Source organism: Pelmatolapia mariae, linkage group LG15 (assembly GCF_036321145.2).
Source record: "Pelmatolapia mariae isolate MD_Pm_ZW linkage group LG15, Pm_UMD_F_2, whole genome shotgun sequence".
Classification (NCBI taxonomy): domain Eukaryota; kingdom Metazoa; phylum Chordata; class Actinopteri; order Cichliformes; family Cichlidae; genus Pelmatolapia; species Pelmatolapia mariae.
This window is the reverse complement of record NC_086240.1, coordinates 25,710,357-25,729,540: the sequence shown is the minus strand read 5'-3', so window position 1 is coordinate 25,729,540 and position 19,184 is coordinate 25,710,357. Positions and strand designations below refer to the sequence as shown.

At 40.7% G+C, this 19,184-nt stretch overlaps 1 protein-coding gene across 3 annotated transcripts in view; it reads right to left on the bottom strand.

Annotated features, from left to right (window-relative positions):
• col12a1b (collagen, type XII, alpha 1b) overlaps positions 1-19,184 on the bottom strand; it is a 155,379-nt gene that overhangs the window by 101,217 nt on the left and 34,978 nt on the right. For 2 of the 3 annotated variants that reach the window (XM_063494563.1, XM_063494564.1), the window contains 10 exons: positions 18,771-19,040; positions 13,772-14,038; positions 12,681-12,873; positions 10,510-10,634; positions 8,159-8,308; positions 7,753-7,872; positions 6,486-6,650; positions 6,154-6,300; positions 4,520-4,665; positions 1,513-1,642 (listed from right to left, as the gene is read on the bottom strand). In XM_063494563.1, the coding sequence (XP_063350633.1) occupies positions 1,513-1,642; positions 4,520-4,665; positions 6,154-6,300; positions 6,486-6,650; positions 7,753-7,872; positions 8,159-8,308; positions 10,510-10,634; positions 12,681-12,873; positions 13,772-14,038; positions 18,771-19,040 (1,713 nt within the window). The remainder of the gene's footprint in view (positions 1-1,512; positions 1,643-4,519; positions 4,666-6,153; positions 6,301-6,485; positions 6,651-7,752; positions 7,873-8,158; positions 8,309-10,509; positions 10,635-12,680; positions 12,874-13,771; positions 14,039-18,770; positions 19,041-19,184) is intronic. The other variant, XM_063494565.1, reaches the window with a different exon arrangement.

The window sequence follows — 19,184 nt, the reverse complement described above, 5'->3', positions numbered from 1 at the left end:
GTTACTTTGAGGACCAAGAAACAAAAATGCTAACAGGCTTCAAACCAATGGGAGAAGCTGGCTATATCCGTCTTTTATTTACAGTCTATGGTAATCGCATTAAAACCCAACCTAATTTTTTTGTATTGGAAAGCGACAAGAAAGGAGGATGAGTATTTCACACTTTTGCTTTGAAACTGGATGTAACCTTTTAAACACCCACAAATGTGTGAATTTTGGCTTTTTAAGAGTGTGGCTTTGCAAAAAAATCCCACCTCCTTACTGTTTTAGCACTATGTGAGATCATGATATATGTCACCCCCACCCAAACCCACAGACCCCAGACCTTTATAGACACTGTTTTAAGAAGGACATTATGACCTAATCGAGTGTTAGTTTAAAAATTACAGTAAACAAAGCCACAGTGATCTGACAGCTGCTGGCCGCCATAAAACCAACAGCAACACAAGAGCCAGTTATTGTTTTATGACAGTGAGAAGCCGCTTGTTGTAAAAATCAATCACACATTTTAGCACAAATAAAGGGAACTTTAAAGGACAAATGAGCAAATAAAATCACTTAGAGCCGTGCACTAAACACGTTGTTAAACTCTATCAGTTTATCTAAGATACATGCAACAACCGCAGGCCTGATTAATTTTAACAGTTGCCCCATTTTTCCTACTTCAGACTAACATCCGCTCTCAGGATTGCATCATGGGACTGTGTTAAACATATTTCCACCTCAGATCAGATGCTAAATATATGTAGTATAAACACAGATGCTGGACCAGATATGAAGGCGGGCAGATGGCTTCCATGGATGTGTGTGAAACAGGATAATGAACGGAGAAATCAAGCTGTTTATTTCACAAACCATATGGAAGAAATAGAACGCTTTCCCACAAGTGTGAAGCACCACAATGCGATGATACTATCGGCCTTCAAACCTCCTCTTTAATCATGTCTTTGAACTAAGAGGTTTAAAAAAAATCGACAAGAATGAAAACTCAGCTCTTCTCTCAAGAGCCGTTTTTGAATTTTGGAGAGCGGAGAAACAATCCTGCTTAAGCCTCTGAGGTTTAAGATAGGCTATGAAGCTCCCAGCACACAGTTTTAGTGCTGATGTTAATGTCTCTCAGAAAGGTTTGTAAAGGCAGACTGTGCTTGATTTTATACACCTGTGGCAATGGGACTGAAAGCACCTGAATTCAAAGAATAAGCTTTGTTTCTCAGTACTTTTGCCCTTATAGTGTAGCATAGTTAGATTTAGGGCTGGGATCACCACCAGTGATGACCATCATGAGATCATAATTAATGACTTAGAGCAGGGGAATCAAACATAAGGTCCAGGGGCCAGTTGAGACTACTATCTGGAGTCTAATATTGGACTTTTGTGGATGCGAACAGGCTTTTCGCTGTCTCTGCCCTTCTTCAACTGTCCAACCACTCCAACACCCGTGAAACATAACAGCAGTGCACACTACGTCCGGCACAGAACAGGAAGGTACAGAGGTGAAGAGGAAATACTCACATGTGGTCTCAGTGCCCTTCAGAGGCTCGCTGTTCACCTCGCCAACCACAGAGTAAACATTGACAATGTACTCGGTCAGATGCGACAGTTTCTGCAGCACTATGGTGTTCACGGATCCGTCGACCAGCACCTGAAATGATGAAGGACTGGTTATCATTCCGTAGCTGGTAAATTTCACCTCAGAAAGTCAAAAAACAGAGTGCCTGGGATCAAAAACCAAAGAAGCCTCTCTTCGTGATGTCATTAAAACTTTTATCTGTCTTTTCACTGTTGGATAATTGTAGTCTGTTGAGCCTGAATCTATTGTGCTGGTGGGAAAGTCCTCGTGCGGGATGTTCAACTTGGCTTCGAAATGGCGTCACATTCCTGCACTATTCTGCTGGAAAATCAAACCCAGCCGAGAAATAACAAACAAACACAAAGAGTCTGCAGCTTCTCAGGCTGGTGGACTCTTCAGTTTGGTAATCTGGAAAATATCTCCCTCTTATCAAGTTATTTGTGTCTGTGATTGATTAAGCTCAACCTGTTTCCAATGGATCTCGACCACAGTTTTTCTTGACTCCACTGGTGTGACCTTACCTTAATCTTTATTGAATCAGACACTCAAGATTATCAAAATAGGATGGGAAACAAGCTGATATATTCTCTTTATTTATTTATTTTTTAGCACAAACTTTAGATTTAATTTACTGGAAGCGAGCATAAAGATATATTTGTTTGCAATGTGGAGCCAGGATTATACTTACTTGCAGAGCAGTGAGCCCTTGCTCTGGTAAAGCCACTGTGATCTGTAATGTGCCTATAATACCTATAAGATCTCTCAGTATGTTAATCTGCTTTGTAACAGATGAACATACTTCAATACATTAACATAAAAAAAAGGTTTATTTTGCAATAGTTTTTCTGGTCCAGCCCACCTGAGTTCACATTGGGATACATGTAGCACATTAAATAAAGGGAGTTTCAGCTGATATGAACACTCACGTCACATACCATGCTATTGTGGGTTAAAACTAGCTGATAATGACTAATAATCATATCATATCATATATATATATATATATATATATATATATATATATATATATATATATATATATATATATATATATATATACATATATATATGTATGTATGTATGTATGTAATCGTTTTAAATAAAAAATTTAATTATGGTTTCAGTCTCAAATGAGATCATCAGATCAATCCAGCCTGGTCAGCAGCTGAAAACCTTTTTCTTGCTTCCAGCTGTTTATAGGAGTCTTTCCTTTGAATTTTTAAAACATCTGTAGCTTTATAGCTTTAACCGTACAGCATCAGGAACCATACGAGCAACTCCAAACACAGGGGTAATCTTCTTAATCGTGTATTATTTTTCCTGACACAGAGATCAGATTGAACAGGAACTAAGAGTAAAAGTTTAGACATTTAATATTTGTGCTGGGCTTTCATGAATGTACGTGTTTGTTTTTCTTGTGTCCTGCTTCCTTCTGAGCTGTCACAGTATCAGTCATTCGCTTATCATAACCCAAGGAATTTATGTTCACAATATTGGAAATTTGAGTTATAATAATAATAATTTTAGAGTCAACTTTACTTTGTTTATTGTGTACTTTTTTTCTTCTTTCTGGCAAATGATGACACTCTAAATATGAGACTCTGTAACCAAACCTTTAAAAAAATAACAATTACATAGTTTTGTTATAATGATATCAATTCTAGCATCAGGTTTTCAGAAACAAATCCCACTGAGCTGCATCGATTTTTAGTGTCTTTGCCTAAAACAGCAGCTGCACGGGTTGATCGTACATTTTTAAGACTTAAAATTAAGCCAAGAACACACTTCACTCACCGCACAGCCCCTTCTTTGTCTATTAATTTAACGCATTTCTATTTTTCCTTTTGCATATACACAGTGATATACGAGTTCCACCTCTTGGCAGCATGCTATGGCCTCTGTGCTGACCCTCCTGGTAACGGGCTGATTGTAGTTTAGGAATTCCCTCCTTGCTGAAGTGGGTGTAAATCCCAGCAGATAAGGTCTGCACTAATATCCAACACTGTTCAAGCAATCCAATGTAAACATGTTAATGAAGAGTGGCTGCAGGGGGGGAATCCTGGCTCAGTGTGAATCTATAACATTAAACCAAATAGATGGAGTGAAATCATCGCAAGATCTGCCTGACCAGAGCCAGTAAAGGGTCCAGTAACGTGTTTTTAAAAACACAACTGACAACAGATCACGTCTAAACTCAGCGTAGGTTCAGTAAACCAGCCAGGATCCACATTTCAGATCCTGGGGGCCACCTAAAGTGGAGTTTTGAATAAAAGCCAGACCTGGGTGTTTGGAAACTCACCCGAGAGTCTGTTTTTGTGTGAGGGAGGGCGGGAGGGAATTTAGCGTTAATTAGTCTGTTTTTGTGCGACTGTCATTATCTGAAATTTACAGGAAGCTGTGGTTTTGGTTTCCTATAAACAAACAAAAGAATTATCTAATTAGCTAATAGGAGCCAAAGGGAATTAATAAGAAAACAAGTTGCTGTTTGATATTCAGAGAATGATCCAACAGCTGGCAAACATAAAGTTTACCATCACAGGAAGCAGAATGAGCAGATTCTTCTAATGAAGTCCTGTAAAATACTCCAATTATCTGAAGGTCTTTTGACCATTTAGAGATGGAACAATAGAATGGATGCCAGACAACAATGACATAACCGACTTTATACCGAAACCAGGTGGAGGACGCGAAGAGAAAAAATAGGGTACTGCCTCTCTCCTCATTTATCCTCACCATACCTTTTAACAGTGTGTTATGTTAGAGATTGCTTTAGATCATTTTCTTGGAACGTATCTTTTGACTTTAATTTCCTGTTTCCTCATCTCTGTCTCCTTACTTTATTTATTTATTTATTTTTTTTAATCTTATGTCAATTAAATTTTATTGTGACTGGTATCTGACGAGTTAAACCTTGTTGCCTGGTTTTAGGGAGGGCAAGCTTCATCTCACCTCCTCGGTGGGTCCCCCGGCCGCCATCACGTAAGTGACGCGGAATTGGTCCACGGGACCGTCGGGTGGAGTCCAGGTAGCGCGGAAAGAGCTCTGCGTCACCTCCGAGGTCACCAGGTTGGTGGGCGCCGCCACTGACTCATCATCTGAAAAGAAACAAACGGCACAGATATTGGGATCCACAAATCTGCCCTCACTCCTCTGACAGTAAAGCTCCTGGCCGGCTGCTTCGTTCAAAAACTGGTTTTCTCCGGCTCAGCTGTAAATTGTTTCCTCTTAAAATTGATTTACACACATAAAGTACGTCCACTACGAAAGTTTCCATCAGATGCTTGGATGTGTCGCAATGTCCTTTGAAGGTCTGAAATAATTGAGACTGTCAGGCAGAGCTGAGTCAAATATATCTACAAATTTATCATTTTTTCTTTTATCTTTCAGCCAAGTCTGGATAATGTTGATCTGTGGATAATAAAACACTCAAAGTAATCTCTACTCTCTACTTGTCAGCAGCCATTAGTTTCATCTCTCAAGCTGTACCAATGAAGAGGATGTCTTTGATTTAGACTAAAAGTTTTTGTCAGCAGATTTCACAGGCTCAGGTTCCTGTAAAACCTGCTGAAAGCCTGCGGGAAAATAAAAACCAATGTCTGATTGTCCATGTTAAAAACTGTTTGTTTTTTTAAACTTTGATGTCTCCACCACCACAGTAATTTTAAAGAATAAATTGTACAAAGACCTGTGAGCTGCTATTTACTTGTGAAAATGTACAGAGCTTTAAATCTTTAGCTAAAGCGTACCATATCGCCATGTTCTGCGGCATTTTCATGAGCAGAAATAAGAAGTTTATGATGAAATTGTGATATTAAATAAATTTAAATCACACTGCTTTGGACTTTCTGCTTCATTTGTTTTAAATTCTGCCAATGCATACTGTATGTGTTTGCTTTGTCATACCAAGCCGCATTTCCACTAGTGTCCACTTGAGGCAGACTCAGACTGAGAGTCAGTCCCTATAGACTGCCATGATAAAACGTCCAACTTTACAGCAGAAATAAAGAGATTCACAGACCGATACAAAAAAAAACCCAGCTTTGGCCTGTGGATGGTTTCCCCTTTCATAACACCTGTGCAGGTGGTGAACAGAATAGAAAAGCCTTATATTGTCATTGTACGTGTACAACGAAACTTTGGGATAAGTCGATAACGAATGTTTGGATAAGTCACCCCTTTGGATTTTGTTAAGGCTTAAAGTTAAGGATGTGGCCATTATGGCTAACAGGATGGTGCAGACACAAGCAGTCGTAGCTGCTAGCCCTGCTCGGCTTCACCTACGCTAATTCAAATCACTGAAGTGGACCTCTAGAACAGCTTTGTGCTGTTGGTGCTTCTTGGAGCATTTTAATGGAATTATCTGCTGTGCAGTTAATTACACTAACAGACTGTCCCAGAAGTATGTACTTCAGTTTTGGTGAGTTTGTTGTTCATAGCAATACTTAGTTTATGTTTAGGTCCATGGATCGATCGATAACGTTAAATAATTAAGATGACCTGATTACTCACATATTTAATCTTTTAGTTAGCGCTCATTAGCAGGTATCTGTGCCAGTGTTCTGAGCACGTGGCATCTTCCCTACCTGGGCCCTTCACGCTGTTGCACAGGTTTTCAGAGAGTTCGTCAACAATGTCCAGCAGGAACTTGAAGTCGTTGACGTTGTACATGTGAATGTCATCTGGGTCAGAGGCGATGGACCTCAGCTCATTCTCATCAGCGTTTTTTACACCTGTGAGAAAAATAAACCATGAGTTTGATGAAGGAAGATGACTAAAGTGGCTGCTGGTTGATCATTTTCAGCCCATTCTAGTAAAGTCAGGTACTTTTTCTGCTTCGCTGCATGCAGGTAGCAATCATCTAAAAGTTCAAACGTGTTTTAATTTCCTTTTCTTTAAACCAGTGAAGCTCACTCACCAATAGCGTAGAGCTCGATGCCGCTGTCTCTCAGGTTCTGTGAATTTAAGATGACTTCATCCTGGGATTTTCCGTCAGTGATCAGGACGCCTATTTTGCGGGAGTCTGGACGCAACCCCACGTTGGGTTTGAAGTTGTTCTGAAGGATGAAGTTCAGAGCCATTCCTGTACCACAGTGAGGAAGTTTCAGTTATGTGTGCAGATAACAAAGCACTGCATGCTGCTTTTCTGTTGTTTAACCCCTCTGAAACTAACCTGACCCATCAGAAAGCTTACAGCTGGATCATGTGATACTGAATATGTCCATTATCAGGGACAGGAATCGAGAACTGGTTCTATCTATCGACCCCACTTATCCGTTCCTTTTGCACACACGCCACAGTTAGCTGATTTCAGTTCACGTGCCAGAGGTGGAAAACAGTGCCACAGTCTAAGAGCGTTGATATGGACATTACTTTTATTTTCATTGGACAAAAGGACAAGAGTGTGATGGTAAAATGGAGACTGCATCTAGGACAAACAGCTGCTAAATTATGCTGCTAACACAACTTCAACTCTTTGCAAGCATCTGCACAGACAGCATGCTAACACTAAGCTAGCCAAGAACTCAGAGTGGAAGCTGAGTGAATTCTGACCCCAACTCAGCAGGCAGATGCTGAACTTCAACAGGTAACAAACTGATGAGCAGCCTTTCTACCTATTCACTGTGATCACTTTAAAGTTAAACCCCTTATTAATCTATGTGTCTGTCTATGTGTGGTAGGTTTGGATTCCCATGGAAGACCATCATCTTATAGTAGATCAGCTCAGCTTCTGCTCCCAGTGTTTTGTCACTATTAACTTGTACTACTTCTGCTTATATCTTCTCGGAGCTCCTTCTCCTTCAACTGATACAACTGAGTAATAAAATAAAAGTCTTGTTGAATTATTACCGTCTATGCTTAGTGTGTCTCGCCTCGCTCTCACGCTCCATGCTGCATCTCATTAACTTTGTGTCTACTCTCTCCGGAAGTTTGTCCATCGTCTTCCTCACACCTGTCTGAAGTTTCTTCCTCTTAAAAGTGAGCTTTTCATTCTCCACTGTGGCTGAGTCTCACACCAAGGCTTTGGCCCCAGTATGTAGAGTGCTTTGAAATTATACTTTATACTTTGTATATATATGTTTGTGATTTGCCACAGTATATAAAAATAAATCAAATTTGTCTCCCACACTGGCACCCAGGTCAGTGAGAGCTGGGCCAAAGTACTAAAAAAAAAAAAAAATCACCTGTCATGGTGTTTCCTCCTTTATATGGCAGGTTGGCAACAGCATTCATCAGGGATTCTTTGGTGGGGTGGGCGTTCAGGTGCCATTCAGTCTTTGGGTCACCGCTGTACTGAGCCAGACCTGCAGAAAATACAACACTAAGGATAAAGCAACTCTGATTTGGTGTAAAACAGCTTATTTCAGATACAGGATTGGGTTAGATTGAACTGTTACTCACACAAAGCTACTCTAGTAAATTCCCAAAATTAAAATATGGATCTAGAAATGAGCACAATATCTTCCATTGAGGTTTAAAGATACCATTAAGAGAGGTTAAGGTTAGGCAAATACCAAGAGACAGCTGTCTGAAGGAAAACATCCCTCCATGTGACTCATGTCGTTATAGTAACAATAGTGAAAGCTTTACCAATCTGGACTCTATCTGGGCCGATGTCAAACACGCTGACCATGCGACCAATGAAGCTGCGGATGGTTTTGAAGTTAATGCGTCCAATGCTCCAGGAGCCGTCGACCAGCAGCACGATGTCGGCCTTCGCTGTGGTCTTACACTGAGCGTCTGCAGAGACGGTGGTGTTGGGAGGAGAGGAGGTTAGTCAGACACCTGGTACACAACAGATACCCACCACAAGTGTCTGTTTAGTCTTACTGTGCGAGGGAAAAGTGTGAAAGAGTGAGAGGAAATACATCAGGAGGAGAGAGGAGTAAGCAGTACATCACGAAAACTCTCACAATCACAAGATGCTTAGACAACAGATTTACATTATGTAACACAAATAATTCACACGTTGTGTAACAGCTGTCAGTGCAGAATTAAGAGCTCTCTTCATGGTCTTTTTTTCTCTCTGTGTCTTTCTTCCAGCACAGCAAGACATTCGGGGTGTTTTGTGCTGCTGTGGTCTCAGCAGCGATTAGCCTCTCCCATACTGTGATCTACGAGGCCTCCTGCTCCCCGAAGTTACTGCGCATTCCTGCTCCAGGCACCTGTGGGGGGTGAAAAATGGCCGCTCGTCCATGTTTTTAGGACGACACGCACAGCGGTTAAAAACAGTGCGCCTGTGTGTGTGATTAAAAAGATGAGAGGAGACGAGCAACTTCATTTTTTAGCTCTTTTAGCAGGCAGCAGAAACAGATGCTTGATGCTCGAGTTGGATGCTTGGCCGCGGTCTGTTTGAGTTATACCACCGCCAGTAAACAACGCGCTCATGTCCCGGTGCCGTTCATTAATAAAAACAGATGTCATAAACAGAGGCAGCTTTCATAGGTTTCTAGTAAGCTGCAGACGACTGTTGGAATCAGTGTCTCTGAGGAAGAGCAAATGAAAATTCAGCCCAGTGTGGCTGTGTCCTGCCAAAACCTGTAGCAGCTCCGAACTGTTGTTGCTTTTGTGTCTAAGCTTCAGTTGGAGGAACTGTGTGGTGTCACTCTAAACAAGATGCTTGAAAGTTTCAGAAAATACAAATAACTATTTCTGGAGTTGAGATTATTTGCATAAAAGATGCTGTTTGTTTACAAGTAAACAACAGTAACATGAGTCTGAACCTGTATATCTCCACTAAGGCTGAAAGCTCCCTGCCCAGCATGCATGAGATGAGATCCTTCCAAATTACTTTTAAATGTTTTCTTCAGATTTACATGATGACTCCAAATTGTTCTTGGTTCAATCTGATACGTTTTTGTGATGACAAAATTTCCAGTTGTTGCTCCAAGTTGTAATTTTGACTGTAATCCTGCTATTAAACAGGCAACTCGTCCAGAATTGACAGAAAACCTGCCCTTTTATGTTTGCGATGACACACACTTCACCCTCACTTTTTCTCTCACTCTCCTTTGTGGATGCAATTAGCATTGAAGGTTAACGTTTCCATTAGCCAAATCCTGAAAAGATGCTTGGAATCACGTTTTCTCGCTTCAATGTCAGATTTTTCCAGTTTTGTGTGAAGAGCAAAATTTAAAAAGGATTAAATTTAATGGACAGTAAAAAATAATGTTTCTGTAGCATATTAAGGACGCATTAAAGAAGCTCTGCCAGACCATATGGACCTGTCAAAAACACTGAATTAAAGCCTGCTCTGTTAGAGCTGCAGTTCAGTAAGCAAGGATCCTGGAGTGGCCTGGCGCGTTCCCTGCTCGGTGGGCAGTCGGTCACCATGTCTGCTCCGCATTACAGCAGGAATTTCTGCTGCGGATCAGCACCTCCTCGGGGTCTGATGGGAAGCATAACATTTTCCTAGCTGCATACATCCCTCCAGCATCGAACCCTCTGGATCATAAAAAAGTCTAATTGCAAACAGAGATCTTTGAGACACCTTATAAATGGGAAATATCTACTTTTGCATGACTAAAGACACATTTGGTCAGCAGATCCTGAGCTCAGTAGTAATCTGTGGGAGCTAATGAAGATATATGCTTATGACAATGCCATTAAAGCTCAGTGCTTGCAGCATGTGAGGGGGTCATTTGTGCAGTATATATTCATGTCAACACCTGATCGCATGTAACTCTGCTCTACATTACACTCCCACTAACAGTAGGGAGGTGAGAAAATGTGAACCAAGCATCTCTAAATAATTTCAGTGAATCGTAATCATCTGTGCAGAGTTTCAGTCCCACAGCGACAGTGATTTCAATTCCCTGTGATAACATATAAATCAAAGTTTTGGCACCAATCTGAGCGACACTTCGACGTCAGAGATCAGAGAACGTCTGCTCTGCAGGCCTGCTAACGAGCGTGGAGAGAAGTTTGTTGTCGGCTTTTACCAGAAAGAGTGACAGGAGGAGATTCGGGTTCATCCTTGAGAGTCGTCTTTTCCTCTCCTGCAAGAGGCAAACTCTCTCCTCCATCAAACATCCCAAACACAGCGACAGAGTACTTTGTTCCTGATCTGAGGATAAAGGGGAAAAGAGACAAACCACTAAAATCATCAGCAAAAAAATAAATAAATAAATCATCAGCTTATAAGCCTATAAGTGGTGAACCATTTACTAATATTAACTTTTTTTTAACCAAAGACGTGGAACTTTAACAAGTTGTTTCATCTCAGTGGCGAAGCTTTGCTGCTTCCCTCAGTTCTAAGCAATTTTGTACAGCATAAACAATCAGATGACATCATAGCTGTAGGAGGGTGTGCTGAAACCTAAATGTTTGACTGCAGTCAGATTTGCAGCACTGATTCAAGAATAAATGTTAGTTTGAAAGCATAACAAAGCTTTATTTGATTTATTAAGGGTTGAATTCCAAACTAAGATGTAACTTTACCCCTCGAATTTCAAATTAAGAGATTCCCTTTGAAGGAGTTTTCTCTGAAAACAATGTGTTTGTGTTCAGTGTTACTCAGACAAAAGCAAATTGTAAGTTTAGCAGATACACTGTAAAAAGTTACGTTAGCTTAAAATGCTAATAGCCAGATTTGGGAGGTTTTACCTGCCTGCTGTGATCAGAATATAATCTGAAATCACTGCACACAACGTAGTCTACAAAAGTTTCTTTTTGGAAAAGCTTTACAGCTTTTGCTACTGTGCATCAACCTTGTACCATGTATTCAGCTAGCTAAGCTGCTACCTAAACATTAGCACTGTTTATGTGTTTAACACATATACATAAAGTCTAAGCACAGAAAAACAACTTCCCCAAATCAAAATTAATGAATTTTGTGTAAACATTTACATTTCTATTAGTCTTTGTGCAATCATGCTATAATAATTCAATTCCATCCATCCATCCATTCGCTTATCCTTTTCAGGGTCGCGGGGGGCACTGGAGCCTATCCCAGCTATCATAGGGCGAGAGGCAGGGTACGCCCTGGACAGGTCGCCAGTCTGTCGCAGGGCTAACATACAGGGACAGACAACCATTCGCACTCACATTCACTCGCACATTTACACCTAGTGGCAATTTGGGTTATCCAATTAACCTATCCCCACAAGCTGCATGTCTTTGGACAGTGGGAGGAAGCCGGAGTACCTGGAGAGAACCCACGCAAACACGGGGAGAACATGCAAACTCCACACAGAAAGACCCCGGCCTGATGTTGGAATTGAACTCAGGACCTTCTTGCTGTGCGGCAACAGTGCTAACCACCGTGCCACCGTGCTGCCAATTCAGTTCCATTTAATTTTATTTATATAGCGCCAAATCACAACAACAGTCGCCTCAAGGCGCTTTATATTGTAAGGTAGTAATATAGAAGAATACAGTAAAAAAAAAAAGGTCCTGTACTGTATCCAGGTCCCTACAGCCTTCCAATAGGAACCCATAACCCCAATCTGTATTTTCATAGCAAGTTGTTAGAATCAATATCTAACATGTATCCCTTATCTTTAACCACATTAAATATTTTTTTCACCACAACATATGATCTGCCTCCATCTCCAACCCTCTGCATGTTCTCCATAAAACGTCTTCCTCTTTTCATCCTTTCATCTCTACCATACAAAGAAATATTCATAAGTTAACAGAAATGCTGCTGTCTTCTCTGGGCCGAAGCTCATTTAAAATAGAAGGAAACAAAGAGGAAAACTTTTCTGTGGTCAGACGAATCAGAATTGGAAATCTTTTGGAAAACATGGACACCGTATTCTCCAGACTTAAGAGGAAAGAGAGCATCTGGCATGTTATCGGCATTCAGTCCAAAAACCTGCATTTGAGCAGCTAGAATCCTCTATCAGACAACAGTGGGACAACAATCCTCTCCCAGACATTCAGTAGCGGCTCTCCTCAGTTCGCAGATATTTAACTGCAACTTTCCCTGATACTGCTGGGTCAAACTACTTTTCTGGACCAAATCCTATTGTTGACAAGTTATAGAATTTATGAGTTCTGTTATCATAGTGTCCATTTAAGCCTTTTCCTGTTGACTGTCTTCTATATTTGTTGTTTCCTTTTAAATGAAATCCTCTGCGTATGCTATAAAATAACTCTGAAAGCTTACCTGAGTTCCTCTAGAACAACTGTGTTATCGTAGGGGCCAACAAGGAGCTCCTCAAGGTCAATATCATTCCCTGTGGGGTGAAAGGTGACTTTGTAGCCCCTGACATCCCCAGGTGCTGGATCCCAGGACACTCTGAAACTGGTCCTGGTGGGCTCTGAGGTCAGAAGGTTCCTGGGACTCTTGTACGGTGACACTGAAATAGAAGAAATCAGCAGGAAATTCAGGACTAACTCACCTAGAACTAAACTCGACACAACTCCAACTCTTGGTGAAAGTTTTTAAGGATCAGCCACGCCACATTCAAGCCAGTTTCTCATTAGTCCATAATACAATTCCTTGAACCCAGTGTTGACCGTTAGGAAGCCCAGTGTCATGCTGTGTGTTAGTAATGCTAGCGTGTGATTGAGCACGTGTTTATCTGTGATTTTAGTGTTCTCGTGAGGAGGCGCTGCAGCACCTGTGGTGTGAAAAATACTCCTCTTAACAAGTAGTTTAAACTTGAAGTCAGTCCATGAAATATTTGGTGGGAAAACGGGAAAAAAATCTGCAACTTGGAACAAAGAAACATATTTTTTTCCAAGGCACCGTGACTTGGTGTGAGGTTTCTCTGAAAAAATGTGAATAAATCTTTAAATATACCAGGTTTATCCGCTGCCTGGAAAATACGGACAATTCTCTAGTTAACTTCAGCACTGAGGATTAAACCCTGGAGGCTACACATCCTCACACATCCTTAGAGTGGGCCTCAAATTTACTTTTTCTCATTATGTAAAAGCTCCTTTAAAATTAGAGCAATATAACATGAAAACTTTCTTACAGGAGTATTTTTTCTTATAAAAAATCACTTTAAATGAGTGACTATGTGCCCATTGCATCCAGCACCTGAGCTAAACTTTACTAACTATGGATAAGCAGGGCTACTACATTTTTAAGTGTAATATAAGGGGCCACTCAGCAGCAGATTTTTTCATCATTCAGTTCCACCAGCGATCATATTTTTAGACTGAGCACAGGTTTAAATGTCTTGGCTAAGATGGACATGTTTCTGCAGTGTGCTGTCTCTCAGAGGGTTGAATTATGGACCAACGTACGTGTCGTTCCTACTCCTTGCCTTGCTTTTCCTTCCCTGCGCTTGTAGATGGGCAGAACGGTGATATTGTATGTGGTCGTGGGCTTCAGATTCTTCATGATGGTAGAAGTGGCCTTCGCAGGGATTTTCTGGACCACTTCTTTACCTCCATTGTGGGGAACGTACTTCAGCCGGTAGTTGAGCAACTTGCCCGGCGCCGGCGTCCACGTGACTCTCATGGTTTTCTCTGTCTCGTCTGACACTCTCAGTCTTTTCCCATCAGCAGAGGCTGAAAACATAGAATGCACTTTTAATACTGCAACAACATGATTCAGTATCGTTAAAGAGAAACTAGTTGTACCAGTTCCCCTTTAAATGTGTCCTGGTTAAACCTAAACAAAGTATATTTGACTTATCCAGGGTTTATTTTAAAGCAGAAACCCGCAGGGCTGAAAAATGCTAAAATCTGCAGTTCCCCCAATGCCCACTGGGGGCTGGCTCCAAAAACGAGTCAGTCCCCACAGACTCCCATGTTAAAATCTCCAACAGCTTAAATAAACACATTTACAGCCTGCTCCAAAAACAGTTTTGGCCTCTAAAGCTCATTTCTCTCTTTATGACACACGTATGGAAGATTTTTTTTTTTTACTTGCCCCGTTTATATTTTATTGACGTTTAAAGTTGAGCAAAATGGTAAATGTCTCATGGTTATGGTATCACTGCCTTTTGGAACAAATTTAATGCATAATCACAAATAATGTGGCTTATTGTGGCATTAACTGAACTAACAGCCCTTCTACTAAGTCTATGTTTTAGTTTTGTTTAAGTGAAATTCTTGTGTTTCTAGTGTTTTATTCATGCTACTTAGCAATAATTAGTTTAAGTCTATGGACACAGCTTCACTCCACCATCTCCTCTAAACATGGTCCCTTCTGGCTTCATAAAAACTCAGCTGGTAATGCCATTATGTTAAAAATCAAGGGTTCAAAATAGATCCTACAAATTAGCGGGTGACATCAATGTGAGTACGTCCACCTCGATGTCAATATTTTTAGACTCAGGTCTTTTCATCCAGGAAGTCTCTGCACGGAGCCAGTTTTAAAGGCTGCCAATCACAGCACACACACTGAAAAGGCAATATGATATGGCATATGATGTTTTTAATTAATTATTTCATTTGATTTGTCATGCACCTTAGTTATTTCTGCTTTCTCCTTACTTTATGTTCCCACTATTATCTTTCCCAGTGTTCATTCCTCGCCTCTTGTGTGTGATCTTTGACCTCTGCTGTTGCCAAACTGCTTGTAAGTCTATGTGCTTTCTTTATTTTTGGAACGCTGGATAGTTTCTGCTCTTTGTCTTACTGCCTGTCCTCAGTCTGCTCCAGCTGCTCCTCGGTGTCCGACCTCTGTTCTATTTACTAAAACCTGGATTCAGGATTTTTACCTGCTAGAGATTTTGTCTTGTTAAAAGGGAGTTTTTCCTTCCCACTGTCATCAAAGAACTTGCTCATAGGGGATCATGCGATTATTAGGGCCTTGAGGATTTGGCACTATATGAAAAAAAAACAAACTGAATTGAAAAATTGAATTTAATAGAATCTGATAAAATGAAATTTACTTGATTGGTATACATTCACTTTATACCAAGCATATTTTCCTTAATGATTAATTATGAAATTAACCTATGATTTTATACATTTTAGCTTCATTCTACTCAAAATTATTGGGTGAAGGATCATTGTTTGAGTCTATATAGCTAAAATTTTGATCTCAGCTGGACATCCCACAAGGCTTGTTTCAGAACCCAGACCCAGCTTGATAGAAATAATAATGTACAGCCACTCCAGCAGAGTGCAAAAAATAAAAAACGGACGTGAGAAGCATAGGTTCACTTTCAGCCTAAAGCTCTTTTCATGTAATGTACTTTTTGCCACATTTCATGTCCTTCAAAAACACTCAGCATTGCTGCCATAAAACTCACTCAATATTCCTTTATCTGAACCTTTCCAGCAATCATCTCTTCTTTCGGCCACGTGAGGTATCCCTCTGTATTCCCTCAGTCGTCGTTAGCATTCATAACTGCGGGCCTAAATGTTGAGTAATACCATCAGCTATCCGCCAGATGTAATTGGCTGTAAATTAGGCTTTCACCCAGAAGTGATCGGTTGGGAGGAAATGGTAACCACATTTTCCTTTTTGCCCCGAAACAACAGAGAAGCCCTGTGAATTAAAATTAAGTCATTCTGACAATACTGCGAGTGATTACAAAAACTCTGCGAGGAAATAATATGTATATTTAATGATCCCGGGGAAAGTTTTTCAAACTACTTGATTTCACTCTGGAGGGTTTTTATAGGTGGAAAAAAAATACTGAATCCAACTTCTCCGTGTGTTGATGGATTTAAACAAATCTAAAGCAGGAGATTCAAATTTTCTGCTGGAAAGATGCAGAGGGAGAGCATGAAGTAAGATGCGATAGTTTATCTGTGCCTTCTTTGTTTCGGGTGGCCCATGTGTGTGTGTGTGTGTGTTTAATTTCCCATGTGTGCAAATGAAATGAGGGACGCGTTGACATTTTTAGAGAGTGCCTCAACTCGGACACAATAAGTGAGCGTGCAGTTCACAGGACACCCACGCTGTAGTCGTGTTATTGCTGAGAACGCAGCACAAGCAAAGCTGTCACCGCGCTGCAGCTTCGCTTTAAATCTCGGCCTAAAAATAATCTACACTGAAAATTTTAATTTAAATTTGGACGGCTTTCACCAACCAGGAACCAGAAACCCGTTGGAGAGTGCCAACTGTATGATTATGTAAGAAATAGATTTTGTTTTTCCTGACAAAAGGAAGCATTGAATCTGTTTTGGCTCACGTTCATGAACTTGCAATCAGAACAGTGAGTTTCAGCCAAATGTCTGAGAATAGTGAGGACGTCCTTGACTTCCCCTCTGAGGGTTAAAAACACAGGTTCGTGGCCTGAACGCTGCCTTTTAAACATCTGGACTGATGCTAACCAGATGATCTCAGAGTAACTAATCACTGTGATCTCAAGCAAGGCACTTTAACCCCCAAATAAAGTTTATTTATTCATTCAAAGACAGGAGGATACACAGGTGAGGGTAAATTTCAGGTGATAAGAACTGATCTCAAAATCAGATCTGCTTCTACCAGAGAGAAGAAAAGTTTCTGGAGTCCTTTTTAAAAAAATGTATAAATTGTTAAACATGACTGATATCCCCAAGCAGCCCTCATGTTGCGCAAAGATGACTTTTTTGGCACCAAATAAAACATGAACTACATCTGAAGTAACTCATTACTCACCTTATTATACAGATTACCCTAAATAGTGAGTGTGCCATTGTAGTCTTCACTCTATATATGTTTAGAGTTTAGCTTTACTCTAAACAGTTCACTTAAAGTCCCACAACGTACTAGGAAAAGTAATGAAGTCCAGCTGATGGTCACTGCCCAAGAGGCAGACACACTGTGATGTGCCAAAAGCTGCTGATCTTGTTTACCATGACCTTTATGGTAATTTCATAACTTATTAAATCAAGTCATTTAATCTTGAACTCTATTCAAACATTTGACAAGTCTGGCTGCTTTTGTTGCACAAAATGAGTTTTACAGGGAAAACAATGGTCTGAAGCGTTTTCCCAGTGTTTCCCAGCTCCGTATTTGTTTAGTGTGACATGGGTTAGGGTGAGGTGTTAGGGTGGACTCAACATGAAAACACTTGGAGGGTTAATGTGTGTTAACAGAATATTGGACTGGTGAACTTGGGCCCAAAGATGCTCTAACCCAGAAAGAAGACACATTACAAGCTGCACTAATGATCTTTTCTTTTCATCACTCTGCTGCCAGATTTTGTGAGTATGTGCCGCTGACAAACAGACAGCTCCAGGAAAAAAAGCTGACCCCCAAAAAATGACTTTTGTATGTTTGTGGCTTGTAGCAGAAGGGCCAAATATTTACTTGTGTGACTGCGGGAAGTGAAGCTGCAATCATCAAGACATAAAGCTCATGTGGAAGTGCCAATAACTGCAGTTCCTCTAATGTCCACTTGAGGCTACCGCAAAGTTACCTTTGTTCTGTATGGGTTATTTCCTTCTTTAGAGCAGATGTGTAAGCTGTGAGTTTGGAAACTGTCAAGGCTTTTATAGTATAGTTATAAGTTCAGGAGTCAAAATTCAAAGAAACTAGAATCCAACAGGTGGTCTCACTTTGCTGCATCCACCTTTTATGTACATAATATGCTCAAGTCCCACCTCTAGCCCCAAGTGGGCCAACGCCCCCCTCGCAACTAAAATTAAAGGTTTAATTATCACCAAGATTTGCTTTTGTTAGTTTTTCTGAGAAGCTGTAACTGACAACATGTTCATCGGCACCGGAGGTGTCAGTGGAGGTAAGCTAATCATCCGGCTGTTTTCCTTTCAGAATCACATACACCAGTGTCAAATGGAAATAAGAGAATATATTGACTCTTATATAAAGTGCTGTTTCACAGAGATGGTTGGGACGGTATGATATGCCCTCTCCTAAAGCTTTTCGTGGACTTCTCTGAGTGGGACGCTTTCAAATCACACTCTGGTCGCTACCTAATGTCAGGATGTCAGACCATCTTGGCGTCAGTAGAAAGGGCACTGCTGACTGTAGGTCCCACCTTCCTATTAAAAGTTGGGTAACACCATGATGTTCAGGCAAGGCCACAGCACTTACGTCCAGCACTCTATCAAGACTTATTCCACATGACAAGTGAGACCACACGGGAAGGTTTGCTTTCTCTTTGCTAACGGTTGGTCCAATCTGTGTTCTGGTTTTTGTTTTGAGAGTCAGATCAAATAGAAACATATGTTTGCTCACGGTTAACATTTATTTTGTCTGTTCTTTCATAAATACTTCCTGTAACTGTCATTGATTATATATGAATTTCTTTATTTTTTCAGCTTTCATCCTTTGGTGCATGCATGCATTTTCTCTTACTGCTAAAGATGAAAGACTGAAGAGTTTATTAAGTCTTACCATCTGTGATTTCTGATCCCGTGAGTGGCTCGCTCTCTTTGTGGCGGTAGGCAGCGACCACAGAGACTTGGTAAAGTGTCTCTGGAGTAAGACCTTCCAGCACGGTGCTGGTTTCATCTCCTGGCACCGTTTTTTCTTGGATCTCCTGGGAAAACATTGACTTCCACTGAACACGATACGTATTCACATTCCCAGGCGCCGCTGTCCAAGACGCCACGAAGCTGGTGTCAGTTACATCGCTGGTGACCAAGTTTTTAGGAGGACCCCCCTCTGGAAATAACAGTTAAGCAGAGAATTAATCAAAGGAACGTGACGCAATAACTTATATTGTGTATAAAATATAAATGCCGATGTAATGTTGATTCCACAGTTTTATTTTTTGACACCATAGCTGTTAAATTTCCTCTCAAATCA